General features: G+C 59.7%; 11 protein-coding genes across 11 annotated transcripts; 7 read left to right on the top strand and 4 right to left on the bottom strand.

Annotated features, from left to right (window-relative positions):
* Positions 1–1,015: 1,015 nt before the first annotated feature.
* On the top strand, positions 1,016–2,178 carry COLE_06497 (uncharacterized protein; the record flags this gene model as incomplete). Its single annotated transcript, XM_018426153.2, has 3 exons — positions 1,016–1,039; positions 1,093–1,433; positions 1,470–2,178. 3 exons carry the CDS (start codon positions 1,016–1,018, stop codon positions 2,176–2,178), a joined length of 1,074 nt encoding a protein of 357 aa, XP_018280251.1.
* A 106-nt stretch (positions 2,179–2,284) lies between these two features.
* On the bottom strand, positions 2,285–4,070 carry COLE_06496 (uncharacterized protein; the record flags this gene model as incomplete). Its single annotated transcript, XM_018420766.2, has 11 exons — positions 2,285–2,609; positions 2,763–2,912; positions 2,947–3,106; positions 3,148–3,213; positions 3,249–3,408; positions 3,445–3,516; positions 3,552–3,651; positions 3,686–3,756; positions 3,794–3,872; positions 3,927–3,980; positions 4,024–4,070. The coding sequence occupies 11 exons, from the start codon at positions 4,068–4,070 to the stop codon at positions 2,285–2,287; spliced, it is 1,284 nt and encodes a 427-aa protein (XP_018280250.1).
* Positions 4,071–5,007: 937 nt separating this feature from the next.
* Positions 5,008–8,502, top strand: COLE_06495 (uncharacterized protein; the record flags this gene model as incomplete). The annotated part of the gene is made up of 3 exons (XM_018420290.1): positions 5,008–5,070; positions 5,131–5,885; positions 5,928–8,502. 3 exons carry the CDS (start codon positions 5,008–5,010, stop codon positions 8,500–8,502), a joined length of 3,393 nt encoding a protein of 1,130 aa, XP_018280249.1.
* Positions 8,503–8,766: 264 nt separating this feature from the next.
* COLE_06494 (uncharacterized protein) lies at positions 8,767–9,638 on the top strand (the record flags this gene model as incomplete). Its single annotated transcript, XM_018422681.2, has 3 exons — positions 8,767–8,858; positions 8,928–9,078; positions 9,159–9,638. 3 exons carry the CDS (start codon positions 8,767–8,769, stop codon positions 9,636–9,638), a joined length of 723 nt encoding a protein of 240 aa, XP_018280248.1.
* Positions 9,639–10,072: 434 nt separating this feature from the next.
* Positions 10,073–10,810, top strand: COLE_06493 (uncharacterized protein; the record flags this gene model as incomplete). The annotated part of the gene is made up of 2 exons (XM_018426542.2): positions 10,073–10,742; positions 10,779–10,810. The coding sequence occupies 2 exons, from the start codon at positions 10,073–10,075 to the stop codon at positions 10,808–10,810; spliced, it is 702 nt and encodes a 233-aa protein (XP_018280247.1).
* A 114-nt stretch (positions 10,811–10,924) lies between these two features.
* On the top strand, positions 10,925–12,146 carry COLE_06492 (uncharacterized protein; the record flags this gene model as incomplete). Its single annotated transcript, XM_018427171.2, has 2 exons — positions 10,925–12,017; positions 12,052–12,146. The coding sequence occupies 2 exons, from the start codon at positions 10,925–10,927 to the stop codon at positions 12,144–12,146; spliced, it is 1,188 nt and encodes a 395-aa protein (XP_018280246.1).
* A 770-nt stretch (positions 12,147–12,916) lies between these two features.
* COLE_06491 (uncharacterized protein) lies at positions 12,917–14,005 on the bottom strand (the record flags this gene model as incomplete). The annotated part of the gene is made up of 3 exons (XM_018427170.2): positions 12,917–13,002; positions 13,037–13,920; positions 13,968–14,005. The coding sequence occupies 3 exons, from the start codon at positions 14,003–14,005 to the stop codon at positions 12,917–12,919; spliced, it is 1,008 nt and encodes a 335-aa protein (XP_018280245.1).
* Positions 14,006–14,301: 296 nt separating this feature from the next.
* Positions 14,302–16,119, bottom strand: COLE_06490 (uncharacterized protein; the record flags this gene model as incomplete). Its single annotated transcript, XM_065626486.1, has 5 exons — positions 14,302–14,767; positions 14,865–15,095; positions 15,132–15,634; positions 15,962–16,063; positions 16,096–16,119. 5 exons carry the CDS (start codon positions 16,117–16,119, stop codon positions 14,302–14,304), a joined length of 1,326 nt encoding a protein of 441 aa, XP_065482180.1.
* Positions 16,120–16,388: 269 nt separating this feature from the next.
* On the top strand, positions 16,389–17,689 carry COLE_06489 (uncharacterized protein; the record flags this gene model as incomplete). The annotated part of the gene is made up of 3 exons (XM_018422680.2): positions 16,389–16,511; positions 16,691–16,984; positions 17,021–17,689. The coding sequence occupies 3 exons, from the start codon at positions 16,389–16,391 to the stop codon at positions 17,687–17,689; spliced, it is 1,086 nt and encodes a 361-aa protein (XP_018280243.1).
* A 281-nt stretch (positions 17,690–17,970) lies between these two features.
* COLE_06488 (uncharacterized protein) lies at positions 17,971–18,357 on the bottom strand (the record flags this gene model as incomplete). The annotated part of the gene is made up of 1 exon (XM_018422679.2): positions 17,971–18,357. One exon carries the CDS (start codon positions 18,355–18,357, stop codon positions 17,971–17,973), a length of 387 nt encoding a protein of 128 aa, XP_018280242.1.
* A 612-nt stretch (positions 18,358–18,969) lies between these two features.
* Positions 18,970–19,615, top strand: COLE_06487 (uncharacterized protein; the record flags this gene model as incomplete). The annotated part of the gene is made up of 3 exons (XM_018422678.2): positions 18,970–19,164; positions 19,220–19,327; positions 19,448–19,615. The coding sequence occupies 3 exons, from the start codon at positions 18,970–18,972 to the stop codon at positions 19,613–19,615; spliced, it is 471 nt and encodes a 156-aa protein (XP_018280241.2).
* Positions 19,616–20,082: the final 467 nt, after the last annotated feature.

Below are 20,082 nucleotides of genomic sequence, written 5' to 3'. Positions count from 1 at the left end.
ATTGTGTCACCGCTGCAGGCTGCAGGCACCCATTCAATCCAGAGGCAGCCGTCTGACCATGTCAACGACGGGCCACTGATGATCAACAAGGATCAGCAGAAATTATTTAACTAGGGCCATCTCAGCCCTCTTCCTGCTCATCTCCCATCACCGCTCCCATGACCAGTCCTGCAAATGCGTGACCTCTTTGCTGAGGTGAGTGTCTAGCGCCTGCCAACTGACAGGGAGCTGCGACAGGCTTACTGGGAGATGTATCACGCTGCATCTCCCGAAGTCAGCTCGGCGTCGAGCAGCGACGGCGAGATGGATGGGTCCGAGACTGATGGGAGCTGCGAGATCGCCCCTGAGAAGAATAGCCAGACTCAAGTCAACACTGTCATCGAAACCCGAGAGGAACATTTCAACGTCCAAGCCGACAGCAACCAGGGCGAGGCCCAAGGGGAGACACCCGCTGGGTCCGCACAGGCCGAGTCGACACAGGTTGAGTCGGTACAGGTCGAGTCGGCGCAGGTCGAGTCGGCAGAGGCAGAGTCTGCGCCGGAGGCCGAGAGGGAGAAGCGTTGCCTGTCCACCGGCGAGCACATCCGCTACGATAGAACCCGTAGACGACAAATTGCCGCCTTAGGAATGACCTCGATGTCTGAGGCTGAAAAGGCTCCACCACCCCTCCCAGGCCACCGCCACTCTTTTGGTGGCACCGAAACGACACGCCAGCTTCCGCCCCGCCGACTATCGGCGGACGACTACGGCAGCGAGCGCATGGGTGGCGTTGCAATGCAACGCACCACCGCTACGCGCGGACGGCAGCGTGCTTGACCCTGCATTCATTAATAGCCATCGATGCGCCAGTTGTTTTTGCCGCATGCAGAGTTGTGAAAGCAGGCGCGGGTGCGGAGATCGACGTGTCTCCGCGGTGCCACATGACGATTTCGATGTCGCTGACCCTCTACCCTCCCGTGTCTTCGACTTCGCTTCCATCTCGCACTCGCTCACACTCGCTCTTCATCTCACTGCAATGGAGAAGTTCTCCAGGTGGAGGGTACGTTGCCCTCATCCTCTCACTAACAACAGGACCCCTCGACGGGCATCCAGCCCTTCCTGCCGCTGGCTTCGCCCTCCTCTCCGCTCCGCATCGTCCTCTCCCCCCTCTCTTTAATCATTGGCCTTGCGCGCGCCGTCCTCCTCGCCGTCCTCCTAGTCATCTACCTGACGCTCGGCACGCTTGCCGCTCCCATCCGCCCGCTCTCCAACGTGGTAACCTACATCTGTGCGCGCACCGCCCTTTTCATCTTGGGCTGGTACTGGATCGACACGGAACTCACGAGCGCGAAGAAGAAGAAGGGCACAGCATACACCCCGCCGCCGCCGCGCCGCGGCGACCTCATCCTCGCAAACTGGACGAGCTGGGTCGATGTCCTCGTCCTCGCCTACCTGTGAGATAGAGATTACCCCCCGCTCGCTGACGGCAGACACAACCCCGTCTTCCTCCTGCCTGTCTTCACGGGCCCCGCGCCGCTGCCCGAGCCCTCGTTCGGGCGCGCGACCGGCACGGGATCAGCGAACATCCTCGCGCCGGCCGGCCCGCCGCCGCCGTGCGCAGGCTACGTCGCCGTCTCCCCTCTCGCACTCATGGCGCGGGCCGGCACGCTCCCGCCGCTCGTAGATGAGGTCGACCCCGCGAGAGTCTACCCCACGCTCGCGGCCGCACGCCGCGCGATTGCTGCGCCCACCGTCCTCCTCCCCGAGGGCACGACGAGTAATGGCCGCGCGGTGCTGCGCTTCGGCGAGGGCGTGCTCGCCGAGGATGTGAGCCAGGGCGGCGTCGTGTGGATCAAGTTCGTACGGCACGCCCCGCCTAGTGCGCTCCTTCCCGGCGCCGCGTGCTCCTTGCCCCGCGCGGGCGCACACTTCCGCAGCGTGCTCTTCACCCCGCCTGTTCCGCGCGCCGCTGCCGTGCGCACCCTCCACCCCTCTAACGCACCGAGCGCGCCCACGTTCATGCCCAGCGAGGTGCTTGCTTCGCAGCCCGGCGGCCTGGGAGCCGCCAAGGCCGGCGCGGAGTGGCGTGACGCGTGCGCCATTGTGCTTGCTGAGACGGGGCGGGTGCGTCGCGTCCCCGGCATGGGCTGGGTCGAGAAGGCCAGCTTCCTCGACTACTATGCACGGTCGAGGCGATGAACCACATCTCTCATATCCCATGCACAACCTGCACAGTCATACAATCTGCATCAACGAGTCTATATCATTTGCAGTCTATCACAACTAATCACATTTTCTTTCATAATTACGAGACGTGGTGTCCGCCCGCCAGCTCACGCTCAAGCGCCGAATTAGGGTGCTCATCCTTGTCCTGCGTTGGGTTGGCCGTTTCAGAGAACGCGGGGCCAACGCCAGCACCGGTGCTCTGTGGAGGGGGAGGCGCGGGTGGCAGCTCGTGTTGCGACGTCTGGGGCTGTGGCATGGCATGCTGGCGCACCAGGGCGCGGAACGAGCGCACCTCGTCGACGATCAGGTCGCGCATCCCGGTTGTCGTGTCTTCCCGCTCGAAGGAGAAGTCGAATGGAACTTCGCACGAGGGCTCATCGACGGGGTCATGCCAGACGGCGAGGCTGGGGTTAACTCTACACCGCCAAGAGCAGCCAAGGCTTGGCTTGGGTGGGAGATTAAGAGTTGATTGCGCAGTCGGGGACAATGACAGTCGCGGGGCTCGTTCAACTAGTCTCCGACTCATGAGGCCCGCTCACACACCACGTCTCACTCACTAGGGGTGCTCGAGCGCCTCGGCGCAGCCGATACGCTTCGCAGGGTCAAACGCGAGGAGCTTTTCCAAGAGGTCAAGCGCAGAGGGACTCGCATTCGGGTACAGCGTCTTGAACTTGACGCGGGGCTTGATGGGCAGCGAACGAATGTAGCTGGTGTCAACGTGGTTGGATGGCAGGAACTCACTCCTGGGCTCGGGGCGAGCCAACGCGACGGAGCGTGTCCTCAGTCGGGGTGCCGAGAAGGTTGAGGATACGGTTGAGCTGGTCAACATAGTCGTCACCCTTGAAAATGGGCTTGCCGCCAAGCAGCTCGGCGAGGATACAGCCGACGGACCACATGTCGACTATTTGTCAGCAAGATTACTTGATGCGCGCGGCGACGTACTGCTCTCGGTGTAGTTGGCGAAGCTCAACATGATTTCGGGTGCGCGGTACCAGCGGGTCGCGACGTCTGATATCAGTGTTGAACGCAGAGGGACTACCCACACTCGGTCATAAACCCGGCTTGTCCCTGCTCAGTCTGCACGACGCCGCGCTGGAAGCCCCGGGCAAGGCCAAAGTCACAGATCTTGAGCTCGCAGTCGGCGTTGACGAGGAGGTTTCCTGGTTTGAGGTCGCGGTGCAAGACGTGAGCTGTGTGGATGTACTGCTGTCAACAACCGTCCGCCAGTTGCGGGCCCACCTTGAGTCCACAGAGTGTTTGGTAGATGAAGCTCTGGAAGTGGGCGTCAGACAGCGGCTGGCCGGAGCGAATCTGAGGTCAGTGTCGGCGCGAAAGGAAGGTCATACAATGGCGTGCAGGTCGGCCTCCATGAGCTCCTCGTACAGGTACACCTCGTTGAACATGCCCGATCCAGGCGGGTCGAAGACAATGTCCATGTCATAGAGGCTGTGGTTAGATACATTGTGGCCAGCACGCTCACCAGGTGATGTTCTTGTGGCCGCGGAAGTGGTGAAGAAGTCGAAGCTCACGGAGACAGCGCTTGGTAAGGATCTGACGTCAGTCGGGTACAAACAAGTCACCTGCCTACCTTCTTTGTGAAGACGTTGGTGACCTTCTTGACGGCGCAGGTCTCTCCGGTCTGGGCATGACGCGCCGAGGAGACACATCTAGAAGAGTTAGAGGATTTGGACACATTCTGTAAATAGCGAGGTGCGACTCACCCGTAGGCGCCCTGTCCGAGCTCCTTGACAAACTGCCAGGGCTGCTGAAGGACGCTTGTTGTTAGTTGATGGATGAGGACGGAGTAGCTTAGCTTACTAGACGTTGTTAGTTGTCTGGAATATCTGTCGAGGAGTGGGGTCCATCTTGTAGACAAAGAGAGAGAGAGAGAGGAAGAGGGAGCCGAGAGGATGAGGATGGGAGGGAGAGAAAGAGATGACTAGGATGAGCTAAATGGGGAGGACGAGTGGGGACCAGAGTCGAGGAGCCGAGCAACAGCACACGCCCACGCCATGGACGGGAATGAGCGAGAGCGGTCAACGCTCCACTCTCCGTCTCTCCCCCTGACTGCCCCGATCATCAATCATAATCTTGACGCCTCGACGCCGCAACGCCTCTTCCATCTTTGGATACATCACATAATGCATGCCACGGTCAACTACTCCGTGTCGGCCAACTGAAACTTATCTACATGCCGTTCTTTGCAACTTGCAAGGTGGAGGAAAGGTGAAGGTTGAGCCGACTGGAGGCGATGCTATGGCTGTGGACTCTTTGAGCACCGCTCAGCACCGCTGCTCCCCACTCTCACTCAAACCTCACCCTGGATATCCCACCATGTGAAACAAGTCACGTGATTTACCATGGAATAGGTCTCCCACGGTACCGTCCACCACTGCTCCGACTCACTTTTGCCACCGAGTCGCGTGGTCGACCTCCACCGGCAGTTTGGTTCCGCGCCTTCCTGACGACGCTTGCTCAGAATTCTCGTCCACCCACGCAACACTATACGCGCATTACGAGTCTCGCTCAGCATCCACCTTCCACCGGCACCCACAGCAGGTCATGGTTCCTCCTCCTGCAGCATCCGGCCCCTCACGGCCGGCAAAGCGTCCCGCTTCAGCTGCTGCTGGTCGGCCCGTCGCAAAGGCCCGCCCTTCGATCACTCCGGCCCCGGCGGGCGGCTCAAAGTCCGCCGCCGCCGCTGGCGGGCCCGTCAGCAGCGTGCGGAAGGGCAAGATGGCTAGCCGGCCCGCCAAGCCCCAGTCAAACCTTCAAGAAGGAGAAGAAGAGTGGGCAGAGCTCATGCGCAAGACTCATGGTCCCAAGGGCGCGGACTGGTACGCCAAGGGAGTCAAGACTGTCGAGGTGGGTCGCCGGAGGATAGAGCTCGGCCTGAGATAGAGAGAATACGAAGCTAACGCGCAGGACAAGTGGGAGCTTCTCCCAGCTTTCCTCAAGGTCAAGGGTCTTGTCAAGCAGCACCTCGACTCGTTCAACTACTTCGTCCACACCGATATCAAGGCTATCCTGCATGCCAACGCGCTCGTGCAGTCGGACGCCAACCCCCGGTACTACATCAAGTACACCGACATCCGCATTGGTAGGCCACTACGCAAGGAGGTCGGCGCGGTCAACCAGCGCTTGACACCCATGGAGTGCCGTCTCACCGACAACACTTACTCTGGCGGCATCTACGTCGACATCGAGTACACGCACGAGGATAAGATCCGCAAGCAGCAGGGCATCCATATCGGTCAGCTGCCCATCATGCTGCGGTCCGATCTCTGCCACCTCGCAAACAGGGGAGAAGCAGAGCTCGCACGCATGGGCGAGTGTCCCCTCGACCCCGGTGGTTATTTCGTTGTCAAGGGCACAGAGAAGGTCATTCTCGTACAGGAGCAGCTGAGCAAGAACCGTATCATCGTCATGGCCGACCCCAAAAAGGACGTCGTCACCGCAGAAGTCACCTCGTCGACCCACGACCGTGTCGTCAAGACATATGTCACTACGGCGAAAAAGTGCATCTACCTGAGGCATAACTCGTTCCGCGACCCCATTCCTATCGTCATCGCCCTCAAGGCTATGGGCCTCACGAGCGACAAGGAGATTCTTCAGATGACCTGTGGTTCGGATGAGCGGTATCAGGAGGCGTTTGGTGTTTCTCTTGAGGAGGCGACTAGGTGAGCTTTTTTATATCTGTTGTTGTTGTCTACTAACGTCAGGCTCAAGATCTTGACTAAGCGCCAGGCGCTCGAGTGGATCGGGCAACGGGTGTCGCCAAACCAGGACAAGGACGACCGTTCGGCTGGGCAGAAGCTCACTGTCGCCGACGTCGCCCAGCAGGCGCTCGCGACCATGGTTCTTGGTCACGTTCCGGTCAGCAACATGAACTTCAGGCCAAAGTCGATCTACCTGTGCACCATGACCCGCCGCGTGCTCATGGCGATGGTCGACCCTAACATGGTTGACGACCGTGACTACGTCGGCAACAAGCGCCTGGAGTTGGCAGGCCAGCTGCTCTCGCTTCTGTTTGAGGACTCGTTCAAGACCTTCAACTCGGATCTGAAGAAGCGCATGGACAAGATCCTGGAGAAGAAGTCGCGTGCTGGACCGTTCGACGCGTCGTCGCTCGTGCGCGTTGGCGGTAGCGACATCATCACGTCAGCATTTGTGCGCTCCATCTCCACCGGCAACTGGTCGCTCAAGCGTTTCCACGTCGAGAGGGCAGGTGTCACCCACGTCCTCTCGCGCTTGTCGTTCATCGCTGCGCTCGGTATGATGACGCGTATTACTTCTCAGTTCGAGAAGACCCGCAAGGTTTCCGGTCCACGTGCACTGCAGCCGTCTCAGTGGGGAATGCTCTGTACGTCCGACACGCCCGAAGGAGAAGCCTGTGGTCTTGTCAAGAATCTCGCCTTGATGACTCACATCACCACCGACACGCCGGAAGACCCGCTCATCAAGCTCGCCTTCATGCTCGGCGTGGAGGACATTAACCTCATGACTGGCAACGAGCTGTACCGTCCTGGCGTGCACCTTGTCCAGGTTAACGGTAGCCTCATCGGCGTCACATCACTGCCGAAGCGCTTCGTTCGCACCTTCCGCAGATTGCGCCGCGCTGGCCGGACGTCCGAGTTCGTCTCGATCTTCATAAACACGCACCAGCGTGTGATCTACATCGCGTCGGACGGCGGCCGTATCTGTCGTCCACTGATCATCGTCGAGAACAGCCGGCCCAAGGTCACGCAGGAGCACATGCGGCTGCTCAAGGAGGGCAAGGTCACTTTCGACCACTTCCTGCGCTCCGGGCTCGTCGAGTACCTCGACGTCAACGAGGAGAACGACTCGTACATGGCTTGCTATGAGCACGAGATTACTGAGGACACGACTCATCTCGAGATTGAGCCGTTCACCATCCTCGGCGCCGTTGCCGGCCTAATCCCCTACCCTCACCACAATCAGTCTCCGCGTAACACCTACCAGTGCGCCATGGGCAAGCAGGCCATTGGCGCGATCGCGTATAATCAGCTCAACCGCATTGACACCCTCCTCTACCTTATGACGTACCCCCAGCAGCCGATGGTCAAGACCAAGACGATCGAGCTTGTCGGATACGACAAGCTTCCTGCCGGCCAGAACGCAACCGTCGCCGTTATGTCGTACTCCGGCTACGATATCGAAGACGCGCTTATCGTCAATCGCGCCTCGGCGGACCGCGGCTTTGGGCGTTGCCATGTTCTTAAGAAGCAGACTATTCCCCTCAGGTCGTTCCCGAACGGCACATCCGAGCGTCTTGCGATGCCGCCGGCTGAGCTGCGTCCAGACAGCCATAACTGGCTGGACAACGATGGCCTCGTGGCGCCTGGATCGGTTGTGGCGCAGGGTGATGTGCTTGCTGCACGAGAGACTCCAATCGACACGCGCGGTGCCGGCGGGCCTGGCTCAACATTCAAGCCATCGCCTGTGGTGCACAAGCTGCCTGAGGCTGCGCTCATCGACAAGGTCATGGTGACAGACACGGAGGACGGAAACCAGCTCATCAAGATCCTCACTCGCCAGACGCGTCGCCCCGAGCTCGGCGACAAGTTCTCTTCTCGTCATGGTCAGAAGGGTGTGTGCGGTCTTATCGTGCCGCAACAAGACATGCCTTTCAACGATCTCGGCATTTCGCCCGATATTATCATGAACCCGCACGGTTTCCCGTCACGTATGACGGTCGGCAAGATGATCGAGCTCCTCTCCGGCAAGGCGGGCGTGCTGTCGGGCAAGTTGCAGTACGGCACGGCGTTCGGCGGCTCCAAGGTCGTGGACATGAGTCAGATCCTCGTGGACAACGGCTTCAGCTACGCCGGCAAGGACATGCTGCAGTCCGGCATCACGGGCGAGCCGCTCGAGTGCTACGTCTACTTTGGCCCGATCTACTACCAGAAGCTCAAGCACATGGTCATGGACAAGATGCACGCGCGTCCGACGGGTCCGCGTGCCAACCTGACGCGCCAGCCGACAGAGGGTCGATCGAAGGACGGTGGTCTGCGTCTTGGTGAGATGGAACGCGACTGTTTGATCGGCTACGGCGCGACACAGCTGCTGCTTGAGCGTCTCATGATCTCGTCGGACGCGTTCGACGCACAGGTTTGCGAGGCGTGCGGCATGCTCGCGTACTCGGGATGGTGCAAGGGGTGCGCGAGCTCCAAGGCCGTCGTGAAGATCACGATGCCGTACGCCGCGAAGCTCCTCATCCAGGAGCTGCTCGGCATGAACATCCTCCCCAAGCTCATGATGGAGGACACGGTGTAGGGAGGGGGCGTAGCATATCATCGGCAGTGTATCCATGCATAGTTGGCACATCACTGATCTGGCCTGTCGGGGCTGGGTCCGGGCTGGTCGGCGTTCCGGCTCCACCGGACATACAACCTCCGGCACCTCCACCTCGAGGTTGCTTACCACTGCCCACTTCACGAGCGACATCATCCACCATGCAGCGCACTATTAATACCTCCTACCACGCCGTGCGCGCGTCCACCTTGATCCTCAACCCAGAGCGTTGATACCCCCGTTACCATGACACAGGAATACACCGTGTACGGCCTCGCCGCGCGCTCGCGCGGCCCCAACGTCTCCTCCTTTGTGCACATCACGATGAGCGACATGGCGTGAGTGCACATGCTGGGCGCCATGGCTCCGACTCTGCTCGCCCTAGTGCGGACACCCACTAACACCAGCATCCTCGGCATTCACTACAATGTCGTGCCGCTCACCTTCCCTGTCATCCGCTCGCGCCTCGCGCAGGAGACGGGCAACCAGCAGGTCACGGTGCCGACTATGATCACGCCTGATGGCTACGTTACTGACTCGTGGGAGATCGCGCAGTGGGTGAGTCACCACGTTGCCTCGGTCCTCGGACGTCTCTGCGACCCGTCGGCGCCAGCTCGTTTGACAGACGCTCACAACAGCTCGAGAAGAAGCACGGTTTGCGGGACCGCACCCTCTTCCCGGCCGGTATCGACCGCTCGACCGACGTGTGGATGCAGACACGCCTCGCGCCAGCCATGCGCCCGCTCTTCCGCCCCGGCTTCTGGGCGATGCAAGACGGCGCGAGCCGCGACTACTTCCTCACGACAAAGTACATGGGCGACGAGGCGGCGCTGGCGCGCGACATCGCCAACATCCAAGACCCGCGGGCGGCGGCGACGGTGTCGGCGGGCGTGCGCCGCGTGCTGGGCGAGTTTGAGCGCAAACTTGGCGAGACGGACGGGCCGTTCGTGCACGGCCATAAGCCCAGCCACGCCGATAGCGCCGTGTTTGGATGGTACCTCTCCGGCCAGGTCAGCCGGGACGCAAACTACGACGCGTGGTGCTCTGACGAGAATCCGCGCGTCGGGCGGTGGGTCGAGGCGATGGAGAGGGCGACGAGTATCGTGCCGGGGTACTAGATAACTGTAGGAGGCATGGTGTGAGTGTAACTTTGTCGTCGGGGACTGACGCGCGCTAATATCGTCTGGGATGGCCCGTCTGGCATTTTATGCTTGCGCTAGCATGGCCGTCACTGATGGCCATTCACCCTTGCCCATACTGACTGTCTCAGATGGACCCGGCCGGCGATAGTCTGGCCAGTCTGGTCATAGGCCACATTCAATGGAGAGGGCATCAACTCACGCACAGCTGGAGCTAGCAAGGAAGGTGGCGCACAGCCCAGATCTTATAACCGCTGCGAGGTCGCTTTGCAGTTTCACTCCCCCGTTCTTTCAAAACATCTTGTGTATACGTCCTCCTCAACGCCAGTGCTACCTGTCCATTCCTACTCGAGCTACATCCGCTACCTCTCCCCGTCGCCCCATCCAGAGTCACCTACGCACGTCGGCCCGATATGCTGTCCCTCTTCAAGTTCAAGTGGCTGAAGTTCGGCGACAATCACGACGCACCTCCCAACACTCCCGCATCCAACTATCCCCCAAACAGCCCATCTCCGCCTTCCCTTACCGGTTCCTCCTTGACTTCGAGCCCTTACGCGAGCCCTCCCCAAGATGACACGCCCCGGGAGTCTGAACTGCCCTCGCTCGTGCCTTCGCCCAGCCCGACATTGCACAGCTTGGTGGAAGCCATTCCACTTCTTCAGCCGGCGCCACGTTACTACCGCCACAGCGGCTGCAGGGCATCGCCAAAGCGTCTGCTTGGACGTAAGGACCCGCAGTCTATACCCGCAGAGGAATCCGATCGCCCAACCCCTCCTATGGCCCGCGTTTATCGCTGGACGTCTACCGGTCCGCGACCACTTGAGAGGCATCTCAACTGCTCTACCTACCGCCGCCTCGCTTCGCGCATGCTGTATTGGGACTTGCCTCCGCACAAGGAGGACGGGGAAGCGGAACCTGCCGACCACCACTCCATCTGCCTCTGGCCGACTTTCGGCATTGAACCGGCCGAGCTCAAGGCGTTCTTGTCTGTAGCCGTCGGCGAGGTTGCCTCGATTAACATCCGGTCGCAGTACCTCACCATCTCCTTCGAGAAAATGACGGGAGCGGGGGCGGTCTGGATTTGTGAGTTGCTGGATGCATTGTTGACTCTGACGCAAGTGAAAGAGTTGTTCGTCCTCGTGGGGCCCTGAAGCTAAAGTCCGATTGTGCTGTGCTGAATGTGCATCTGTGATATTGTGGACCTTGAATGTCTATAGCTGCGGCGCCACCAGGGAGAGGATGCGTCAAGGAGTCACTGAAGGCTCATGTTCATCATGTTGACTCACCGTGATGGCTGGATGCTGGTCAACCATAACCCGTCAACAATCTCGCGTCAACAATGCGTCACCGTCTCTAATCTCTTCTCCCTTCCTCCCTCTTCTCATAAGATGATGAACTCGACTCTTTCTCTTTCTCTCCCCACTCAGTCGACTGTCAACATGCGCCCTTCCGTGCAACCTCCCCCCTCCCCTCCTTCGACTCCCCCGTTTCCCCGTACTCCTCACTACCGAAGGTTCCTGTCCCCCCGTGATTTTGACACCCCCGACTCCGCCCCCGAGACCCCGGAACCCATCAGTCCTCTCTCCGATGGCTTGCCCCAACACTCCTCTTGTAGCCTCGAGTCACCTCTATCCACCGCTGTCCGCCGCCTAACCTTCTCTAGCGTGCGCATAGATATCCCCGCCACCCGCGTCCCGGTCATCTTGGCCCGCTTTCCGCCCACGCCACCCACGACCTCTCTCCTCACTTCCACTGCCGCCGTATCTTCCCTCATTGCTCCAATCCCCCCTCCCCAGGCGAATCCTTTTCTGTCCGCCGAAATTCCCGGCACATCTACAAGCTCGAAGCGCCTCCTCGATTCGCCCGTCGAAGACTCCTCGCCTCTCTTGCCCCCTTCCAAGCGGCCCCGCGCCGTCTCGCCTCGTTCCCATCATCTCGCTCAGCTAGCCTCATTCCTGCCCCCGCATCCGTCTTGCAACACCCTCTTCGGCCCCACTCCACCAGACTTTGACGAGGCCTCCTCCGCGTTCGCCATTTTTGGTAACTCCGCCGCCTCGTCTACTACTACCAACAATCATGATGAACTGCAAGATGGCCTCACCAGCCTGCTGATCACCCCAGCAATCGCCCAACACGCTACGCATTCCACAACCTCTCCCTCGGCGCCCCCACTCCTTCCGTCCCCTCTCCCCCTGAACGAGCGCGTCATCATCCTCGAGAATCTTTCCCCGGGCTTTTCGGCTGCCCTCATTGAAACCTCCATCACGCGTCAGGTCAGCCCAGTAAACGTCGTGAGGATTGGCACTTCGGCTGCGGTCGAATTCATCCATCTCAACGCCCGCGTCGCAGCCCCGTATCGTCAGTACACTTGTCAACTGGGGCTTACTCACAGTTCTGTTCCTCCAAATCCACCACACTCGGTATCCCGTGGTGTATGTCATCGACGAGGATGAATGGCGGGGTCCGACGGCGCATGATGGACCTTGAGCCGCTCGGCTGGGGGTTGATAGGCGGTACGAGATCCGAATAAGCCTTGCTATGTAAAGCCGATGTATAGCTCGTACCCCCATGTAGGACTCTGACGGCCAGGATGGGGTTTTGCTAACTGTGGTCGGGTGGCAAGAAGGTGCTTGCAGAGAGCTCAGTTGTCCGAAACGTTTTGATACAGTCGCACACTGTGGCTGCTCTCATCGCCATTGCTTCTCAGGCTTGCAGCTCTCAGATTTGTAGCAATGTGTGTGCCAGGGCCGTGCTTGAAGGCCTCTAACGGCATCTTTTGTAAAGGCTATGTGTTCTAGAGATTTGGACACGCGTTCCGTGAGCTCCGTGATGATGCGGCGATGCGACTTTGACGTCAACGTGTCGGGCCAAAGAAGACTGCTGTGGTAGGTTTAAGCGAACCAAGACCGCCGTGTGTGGCTGTTTATGGAAGAGATCAGAAGAGGGACCGGTGGCTTGAAGTCGTGCGCGAGAGCGTAGAATTTGTGTCGTAATTCTGACAATAGACCAACTGGGCTTGAGATCCTATGGTGTCCTTTTCGGGTGCATCCGAGAACGAATCGTGCACACGAGGGATGAGGACGCGACGTATCAGTCGCAGCACGTCTTGCACGTTTGACGGAACGAGAGATCTGCATCCCAGTAGCTCTGCGACACTGCATGCGCATGGGTACTAAACTAACTTCACTGCTCGCGTGCTGTATGCTGGGTATGCTACCTAACATGGAAGGGAAATCGGAGTTTGCGAATTGCAATTGCTATGCCTTTCGAGTCGAAGGGCCCACGACATCACTGAGGACCGTAACCGTAAGAGAGAGCCTCTTGACGCGAGCGTAGTTGTAGACTTAAAATTAGCGCTTCCTTTTGTTTTTGCTCACGCTGGGGCTTGGCAAGGCGAGCGGGCTTGTTAATGAAGCAGAAGATGGCCACGCCGCGGTCGTCATCGCTCTCAAAGGACATGTCTCCCATCCGCTGGTGCAGGTAGGCGCTGAGCTCTTTCGCCACGACCGAGCGAGGCTTGTACTGTACAACGAGAATCCGCTCCTTGAGGTCGAAGACGGTCTCAGTGTTGTCGAGCAAATTTGAGCCAGACGGGACGTTAGGTGTGCGATGGCGAGCAGAATCGATGTCACGGTGGTGGCGAGGGGTTGAAGAGGATGAAGATGGCGCCTCGCGGTAGCCGGGAGGAGGCGGAACGATGGGCACTGGGCGAGGGGTGGGGTGCCTCGTGGGTGCCCAGAATGGTAGGTGGCGCAAGGTGATGTCGGGTCCGGTAAACTGGATGTCGGGTTCGACATGAAATCCCAAGAGGGGAAGCGGGGACTGAGGAGAATGAATGTATTGCTGGTAGGAGGCATAGCTGTCTGGAGAAGGAGGGAGAGAACGCACCGAGCGAGCAGCGGCATTCTTGCGGAGAGGCGAGGAGAGTGCTCGCACGAGGGAAGGACGCGCATTCGACGGAGCTTTCGGTGCAGCAGCGATGGTGGCCATAAGCGAGTCGGGAGGGCGCCCATAGAGTGTGCGGGAGCGGCTGCGATGGTGCACCATGCCCGCAAGGGTGTTGCCTGGCGCAGGTAGACGGATGGGAGGTGTGAATGCTGGTGATGCGACAGGAGACGGGAGGCCGTATGAGGCTGGAGTGGGGCTAGGGAACGGAAAGCCGTCGTCACCGATGGAGCAGACTGCACTGTTGATAGTGGCCGCCGTGGAAAGCGGGGTATCACCAGAGCTAAACGCGCTATCAAAGCCCTTGTCGAAGTGGCTGCTGTCTCAGTCATGAGAGAGGTGGAGGAAGGTACGGTGACTCACTGACGGCTTGCAAAGTAGTCGCTGTCTAGTTCACCCATGGCGAGAGTTGGCTGTGATGTGATGAGGAGCGTCAATGGAGCAGGTGGGCGCGGATGACAACGGTGAGTTGATGGACGGTGACAGTGAATGTGTGGATGGCAAGACAGATGGTGAAAGGTAAGAAAGATGAGACAATGGGTAATGGAGAGAGGTGAATGTCGTGTCCGCACTGTTTTAAATAGACGATAGGGGGAAGGAAGGTGTGAGCGACGACCAAGCGGGCTGAGTACAGCAGAAGTGAGGCGTCATGTCCTCCGAGTCGAGCTAGAACAACATGCATGCCCCGATCCCACGCCTACGCGCCCTCGCCACCGCTCTCGTTGGTGAAGTCGATGTGCTTCTGGATGTCGGCCAGACTGACCGTCGGCCGGTTCACCTGGATCGCGCGCTCAAAGTCGCGGACGCCAAGTAGCGGCTCCTGCAGCTCTTCCGAGTTGACGTCGCCCCACGTCTTCTCAATCGCGCCGGGAGCACCAGGGGAGCACGGCGTGAGCTTCTTCACCGTCTGCGTGATGCCGTCCTTCTCGACTTCGACGTCAATCTCGCGGAAATGCGTGGCGGCCAGTACTTTGCGCACAGGCTGCATGAGCGCGTCGCGCACAATGACGGCGATATCTGAGCCCGAGTAGCCGTCTGTGATCGCTGCGAGGTGCTTGAAGTCGGCGGGGACCAAGCCGTGGGGCGTCGTCCCGATGTTGAGCTCGAACATCCTTCGGCGAGCCTCCGCGTCTGGGAGAGGGATGTAGATGCGCTTCTCGAATCTGGTGTTAGGGAAGCACGGACGGCCGGGGTAGCTTGTGACGATGGTGTGGTCGATGGAGAGTGAGGGACGGTAGCCATAGGCCGCGAGATACTCACCGACGCTTAATCGCCGGGTCAAGCTGCCATGGGATGTTGGTAGCGCCAAGCACAAGCACACCCGTGTCATCGTTGCCGACACCGTTGATCTGAACGAGGAATTCGGTCTTGATACGACGCGATGCCTCGCTTTCGCCCTCACCACGTGTGCCAGTAAGCGAGTCAATCTCGTCGATGAAGATGATCGCCGGCTTGTTCTCGCGCGCCATCTGGAAGAGCTGCTTGACGAGGCTGATGTTAGCTGACAATGCTGTGAGGCAAGCTCACCGTTCACTTTCGCCCATCCACTTGGATACCAGGTCGGACGAGGACACTGAGAAGAATGTGCTCTTGGCCTCGGTCGCGACGGCCTTGGCGAGGAAACTCTTACCAGTTCCCGGAGGTCCGTACAGCAAGATACCGCGCCATGGCGTACGCTTGCCTGTGAACAGCTGAGGGAACTTGATCGGCAGGATGACAGCCTCCTTCAGCGCCTCCTTGGCCTGCGCGAGACCCGCGACGTCGTCCCATGCCACGTTTGGTGACTCGCTCAGAATCGCGCCCTGCAGACCCTGTCGCAGCTTCTTGATCTCGGGGTCGTCATCGTCCTTGCCTGTGGACGGACCGCCAGCCTCGGACCCGCCGCCTCCCGATGCGCCTACTTTTGCTCGGGATCGTTTCTCCTCGCTTTTGGCGATATGCTCCTTGAGCTTCTCGGCGCGGTCCAAGTACTCGGTGAACTTGTTGCGAATCAATGCCTTGAGCTTATCGTTCTTCTCGTCTGCTGTTAGCTGCGGCAGGACGGGCGCTGGGTGGCGGCAGCGGCAGCGGGGGCGCGGTGGATGAGGTATTGGGATGAGGTAGGGTGAAGATTGTGGGCGAAGGAAGGTTGATAACCACCGCGCCGAGGACACAATGGCAGTGCGCACAGAGCTGAAAGTTCTGGCGTAGGCAGCCGCACAACTGAGGTGCCCATGTGCGCAGTGGCCCAGCAACGCCCAGTCGAGCCTCGAACGCCAACATCAACCCGGCCCTTTCGGCGCTTCGCCGAGCCGCGCATCACACACACTCACACTTCATAGCCTGCAGTTAGATAACACAGACACACACAAGCTCACCATCATGAAGTAGTCAAGCGAGTCCTGGTACAGCTTGTACGCCTCGGCATAGTTCTGCTTGACATCTTCATCGATCGCCTTCTGGACGATGCTGATTGCTTTCTGCTGTTAGTGAGCTCGGGCGCGGGGCGCACGTCAAGGAAGTTGGAGTTGCTCATTGCGCCGGCCTGGGGGAAGCGGGGAGGGCCGGAGGCGATGAGATGGACGGTGGTGTTGGGAGTGTTGTTGATGGTGCGCAGGGTGCTCTCGATGACGCTGGCGCTCCGACTGCTGGCGCCAAGTGACATTTGATCCCGTCCAGGCACGGTCAGCCGGCCCACGCGCTTTAAACCACCTCCACCACGCTTGTCTCTGCCCATCATCTCTCTCGACTCTTTACAACTGCGATACATACCTCCATCCGCCCCGTCGACCCCAATTGTGCGCCATGGCCAGCGCATCTGGATACAACTACCACCGTTTTGCCCGCGCACTCCTCAAGAAGTCGCGAAAATGGGAGCCATCACTCTCCATCCAGCTCTACCAGACATATTGGAGATTCGAGAACTCCGTGAGTGTCCGGTCAGGAAATTGGGAAATGAGCGGCAAAGTGCCTGGGGGCTGCTTAGGACCGTTGGGACTATGCGGATGACTACTGGTACACCGTTGGCTACATCTATCCTTCGTGCTCCTGCCTCCACCTCGTCGCGCGATGGATCGCGACGCCTCGGTGACTACGGCTAATGATAGGAAATCAACTTCGTGTACGATGGGCCAATGAAGCCGTTCTTACTCGCGCTGCGCGCGCAGGTTATTCCTGCCGCCCTCATCCCATTCCTGTACGACATTCGACCGCCGGTATCGTTTGTCGACGGCTGTCTTGTCGTCGAAATCCAAGACTTCCGAAAAACGCCAGAAGTACGAAGTCGTGTGGTCATGCGGCCTGCGCCGGAGACGCTACCGCTCACGATCGACATCATGCTGGGGCGACGCGCCGAGACCTGGGACGAGGCGATGACATTAGAGCTGGAGAGCCGTGTGATGGTGAGGGTAGCTACTCTTCCGCCGCGCTGACACTAGGCTGCCACATCCGCACCGCTCTATCTCGGCACATCTCCTCTTGCGGCGCGGAATGCTGCGTTGTCCTTGGCGCTCACCGCACCGGCCAATCCGAATGTAGGAGCCGACGGCGCGCCTCGATCGGCCCAGGCCCAGGGTGAGGAGGAGGACAGCGAACAAGAGACATTGCGCAAGCTTCTCGGGATCGGGACTGGAGCCCGCGCATTCCAGCCCAACTGGTCTGTGTTGCGGGTTACCGAGAAGATGGAGAACTACCGAAAGGACCGAGAGCGCGACGCAGCCCAACGCGCAGCCGGCAACGGCAACAGGGAGGAGAAGAAGAAGCCCAAGAAGAAACGGCCAGCAGAGGAGGAGAAGGCCGAGGAGAGGAAGGAGCCGCCAAAGAAGAAGAAGAAGACGGCAGCGGCCAAGGAAAAGGAGGCCAAGGAGGCCAAGGAGCGCGAGGAGCGCGAGGCGAAGGAGAAGGAGGAGCGGGAGAAGGCCGAGAAGGAGAAGGGAAAGAAGAAGAAGAAGAAGAAGGACGAGGAGACCGCGCCCGCTGCCGCTGCCGCCGAGAAACCCAAGCCGAAGAAGAAGAAGAAGGAGGACAGCGACAAGGAGGAGGAGGAGAAGAAGAAGCCAGCGCCCAAGAAGAAGAAGAAGGCCGCTGCCAAGGAGGATGCGAAGTAGGTCAGTGGATCCAGTGGTTGAGCTGTGCGAGCGGAAGGAGTGCGGGAGGGTCGGCGCGCCCTATATTTGTAGTAGTAGACGAGCACTGTATCATTTTCAGCATGTGAGTTGTTACCCGCTTAGCTTCTGTGTTGTGAGGCGCCAAAGTCGCAGCGCCACTGCAAGACTCAACGTGCAGCAGTTACTAGTCTCGTTTTAGCCAACCCCAAACTTGCATCAATCTTAACAACGACCCCTTGCTAATAATCGCTTGAGAAGATGGCTCAAGCTGCACCTCTCCGTTACTCCGGCATGTGGCACACAGCCTCGATGTTGTGGCCGTCGAGGTCGTGCACAAACGCGCCATAATAGTTGGGGTGGTACTCGGCACGAATGCCCGGCTTCCCGTTGCACTTGGCGCCCGCCTTAATGGCGGCCTCGTAGAACGCGTCGACAGCCTTGCGAGTTTTGGCGGTGAATGCGACGTGCACGGGACCAATAGGGGGCTTGTCTTGGGTCGCGCAGCCGGCGCTGATCCAGAACGAAGGCTCCATGGGACTGGGACCCCAGCCGCTGACGTGCGGCGCGGGCTCCATCTGCATGCTGCTGCCGAGGGTCGCGAGGACGGGCTCGTAGAAGGCCTTGGAGCGCGCGTAGTCGGAGACGGAGATGCCGATGTGGTCTAGCATGGCTGCGAGCGTAAGCGGAGGGTCGCGCAGGAGGGAGGGGAGGAGGCGGCGCGGGGTGGTCATACTGAGGAGGATGGGTTAAGCTTAAGATTGAGAAGACTGGAGGGAGAAGAGTGAGTAGAGTGAGTGAAGAGACAGCTGGAAGAGGAGGTTCCACGTCGTGCTTAAGAGTGGTTTGTGCAAGCGAGAGCGCGAGCCCCGGCTTCAGATGTGCCCAGAGAAACGCGGTGAACGGAGTCCAGTCAACTTTGGATCTGTGGATCACCTCCACCCGCGACCCCTCGCTCCCCTCGCTTCCGAACAACTCGCTTCATTAGCATTGAGGATTAGTATTGCTTGCTTCCGCTAATATACCTAACACTTGGCATTCCTCGGTGCTGGTCGCGTCTCCGCTATCATTCTGCTTCCCCTCCTGCCTCCTCTCCCTTTCCCGTAATTTGAGATCACGTCTTCCTTCTCAACCTCCATCTCTTGCACCGCGCCGTGCGTGCGTCCGCGCGTTATTCATCCCGCCGCACCGCTCCTTTACATCACACTCTCCTTGCTCCACCGTCTTGCTATCGTCTACCAGCGCCCTCGCCTCTTGACCCCACCGCTCGCTACCGCCGCGCCATGCCCGCCCGCTCCCGCGGCAAGCGCGGCGAGCGCGTCCGCTCTGTCCTCTACCATACATCATTCACTTTCTTCCTTCTCCTTCTTGCTGCGCTGTTGATGGGCTCGGCATGGGGTCTCGGCGAGCAAGCATGGCGCACCGACCACCAGCGCCGGTGGAATATGTTCGCAATGGTGGCTGCGTATGCCGCAGTGGTGAGTCTTCATCATGCCGATGGGTCGAGGAGGGAAGGTGGAGCACTGACACCAGGCTATCATCTCGTTATCGCAGATCTGGTCGCGCGTGCTTTCGGTCAGGCGCGCACTGAACACCATGCCCAAGCCTTACATGCCTACCAAGACGATGGACCTGCCGAAGGTGCGTTGGCTCTTACCGCGACCCGAAAGTCACGCTGCGAGTTATGGACGGTGTGATGGGCAGAAAGCTCGTGTCATGACATGCCCGAGAAATCTAGCACACGGACGTGGCTGATTGCAGAAAGTCGCGAACCACATCGCCACCGAGTACTCTCGCACCGCCATGATTGCGCACATTTCGCAAGCGACCGCGGGGATGCACGAGGGCTGGGGCCGACCAGGGACCAGGTGGGAGGGCATCCACTACCGGACCTTCATCCTGGACACATTGCCGGAGATGCGTGAGTGATATGTGGGAGAAGGACTGAGATCTGCGATGGGCCCTCCGGCGTTGTGGTTCTCTTCTCTCGCGCCGCGTGCGCAAACCTCACTTCGTGACTTTGGGCCCTCACCCGCTCGCAGAAGCAGACTGCCACTTCATGCCGATTATGGGCTTCTGCTCTGTGCTCTCATGACAGAATTCGCGCCCCGCTGACATTAGACGTCCTCCTCCTTGACGACGCGCCATTGCGCCCCAACAATCTCAGAGCGCTCACCGCCGCTGCGCAAAGGATTGATCCACCACAACGCTCTGGCGAGCCGTCGACGCTCGAGCTCTTCGTCGCCAGCTACGTCGACATGCTCCAGCGGGCGCGATATGCACGCGCCGAGCCGACAGAGAAGGAGGCGGGTGCCGTCGAGAAGGTCGTGGCGTTTGTGCGCAATTTGGTCGCCGTCAAGCGGCAGAAGGCAGAGGAGGGGCGGAGCGGAAGCGGG

The sequence above is a fragment of the Cutaneotrichosporon oleaginosum genome (assembly GCF_008065305.1).
Source record: "Cutaneotrichosporon oleaginosum strain ATCC 20508 chromosome Unknown ATCC20508_contig06, whole genome shotgun sequence".
NCBI lineage: Eukaryota > Fungi > Basidiomycota > Tremellomycetes > Trichosporonales > Trichosporonaceae > Cutaneotrichosporon > Cutaneotrichosporon oleaginosum.
This window is presented reverse-complemented; position numbering and strand designations above follow the sequence as displayed.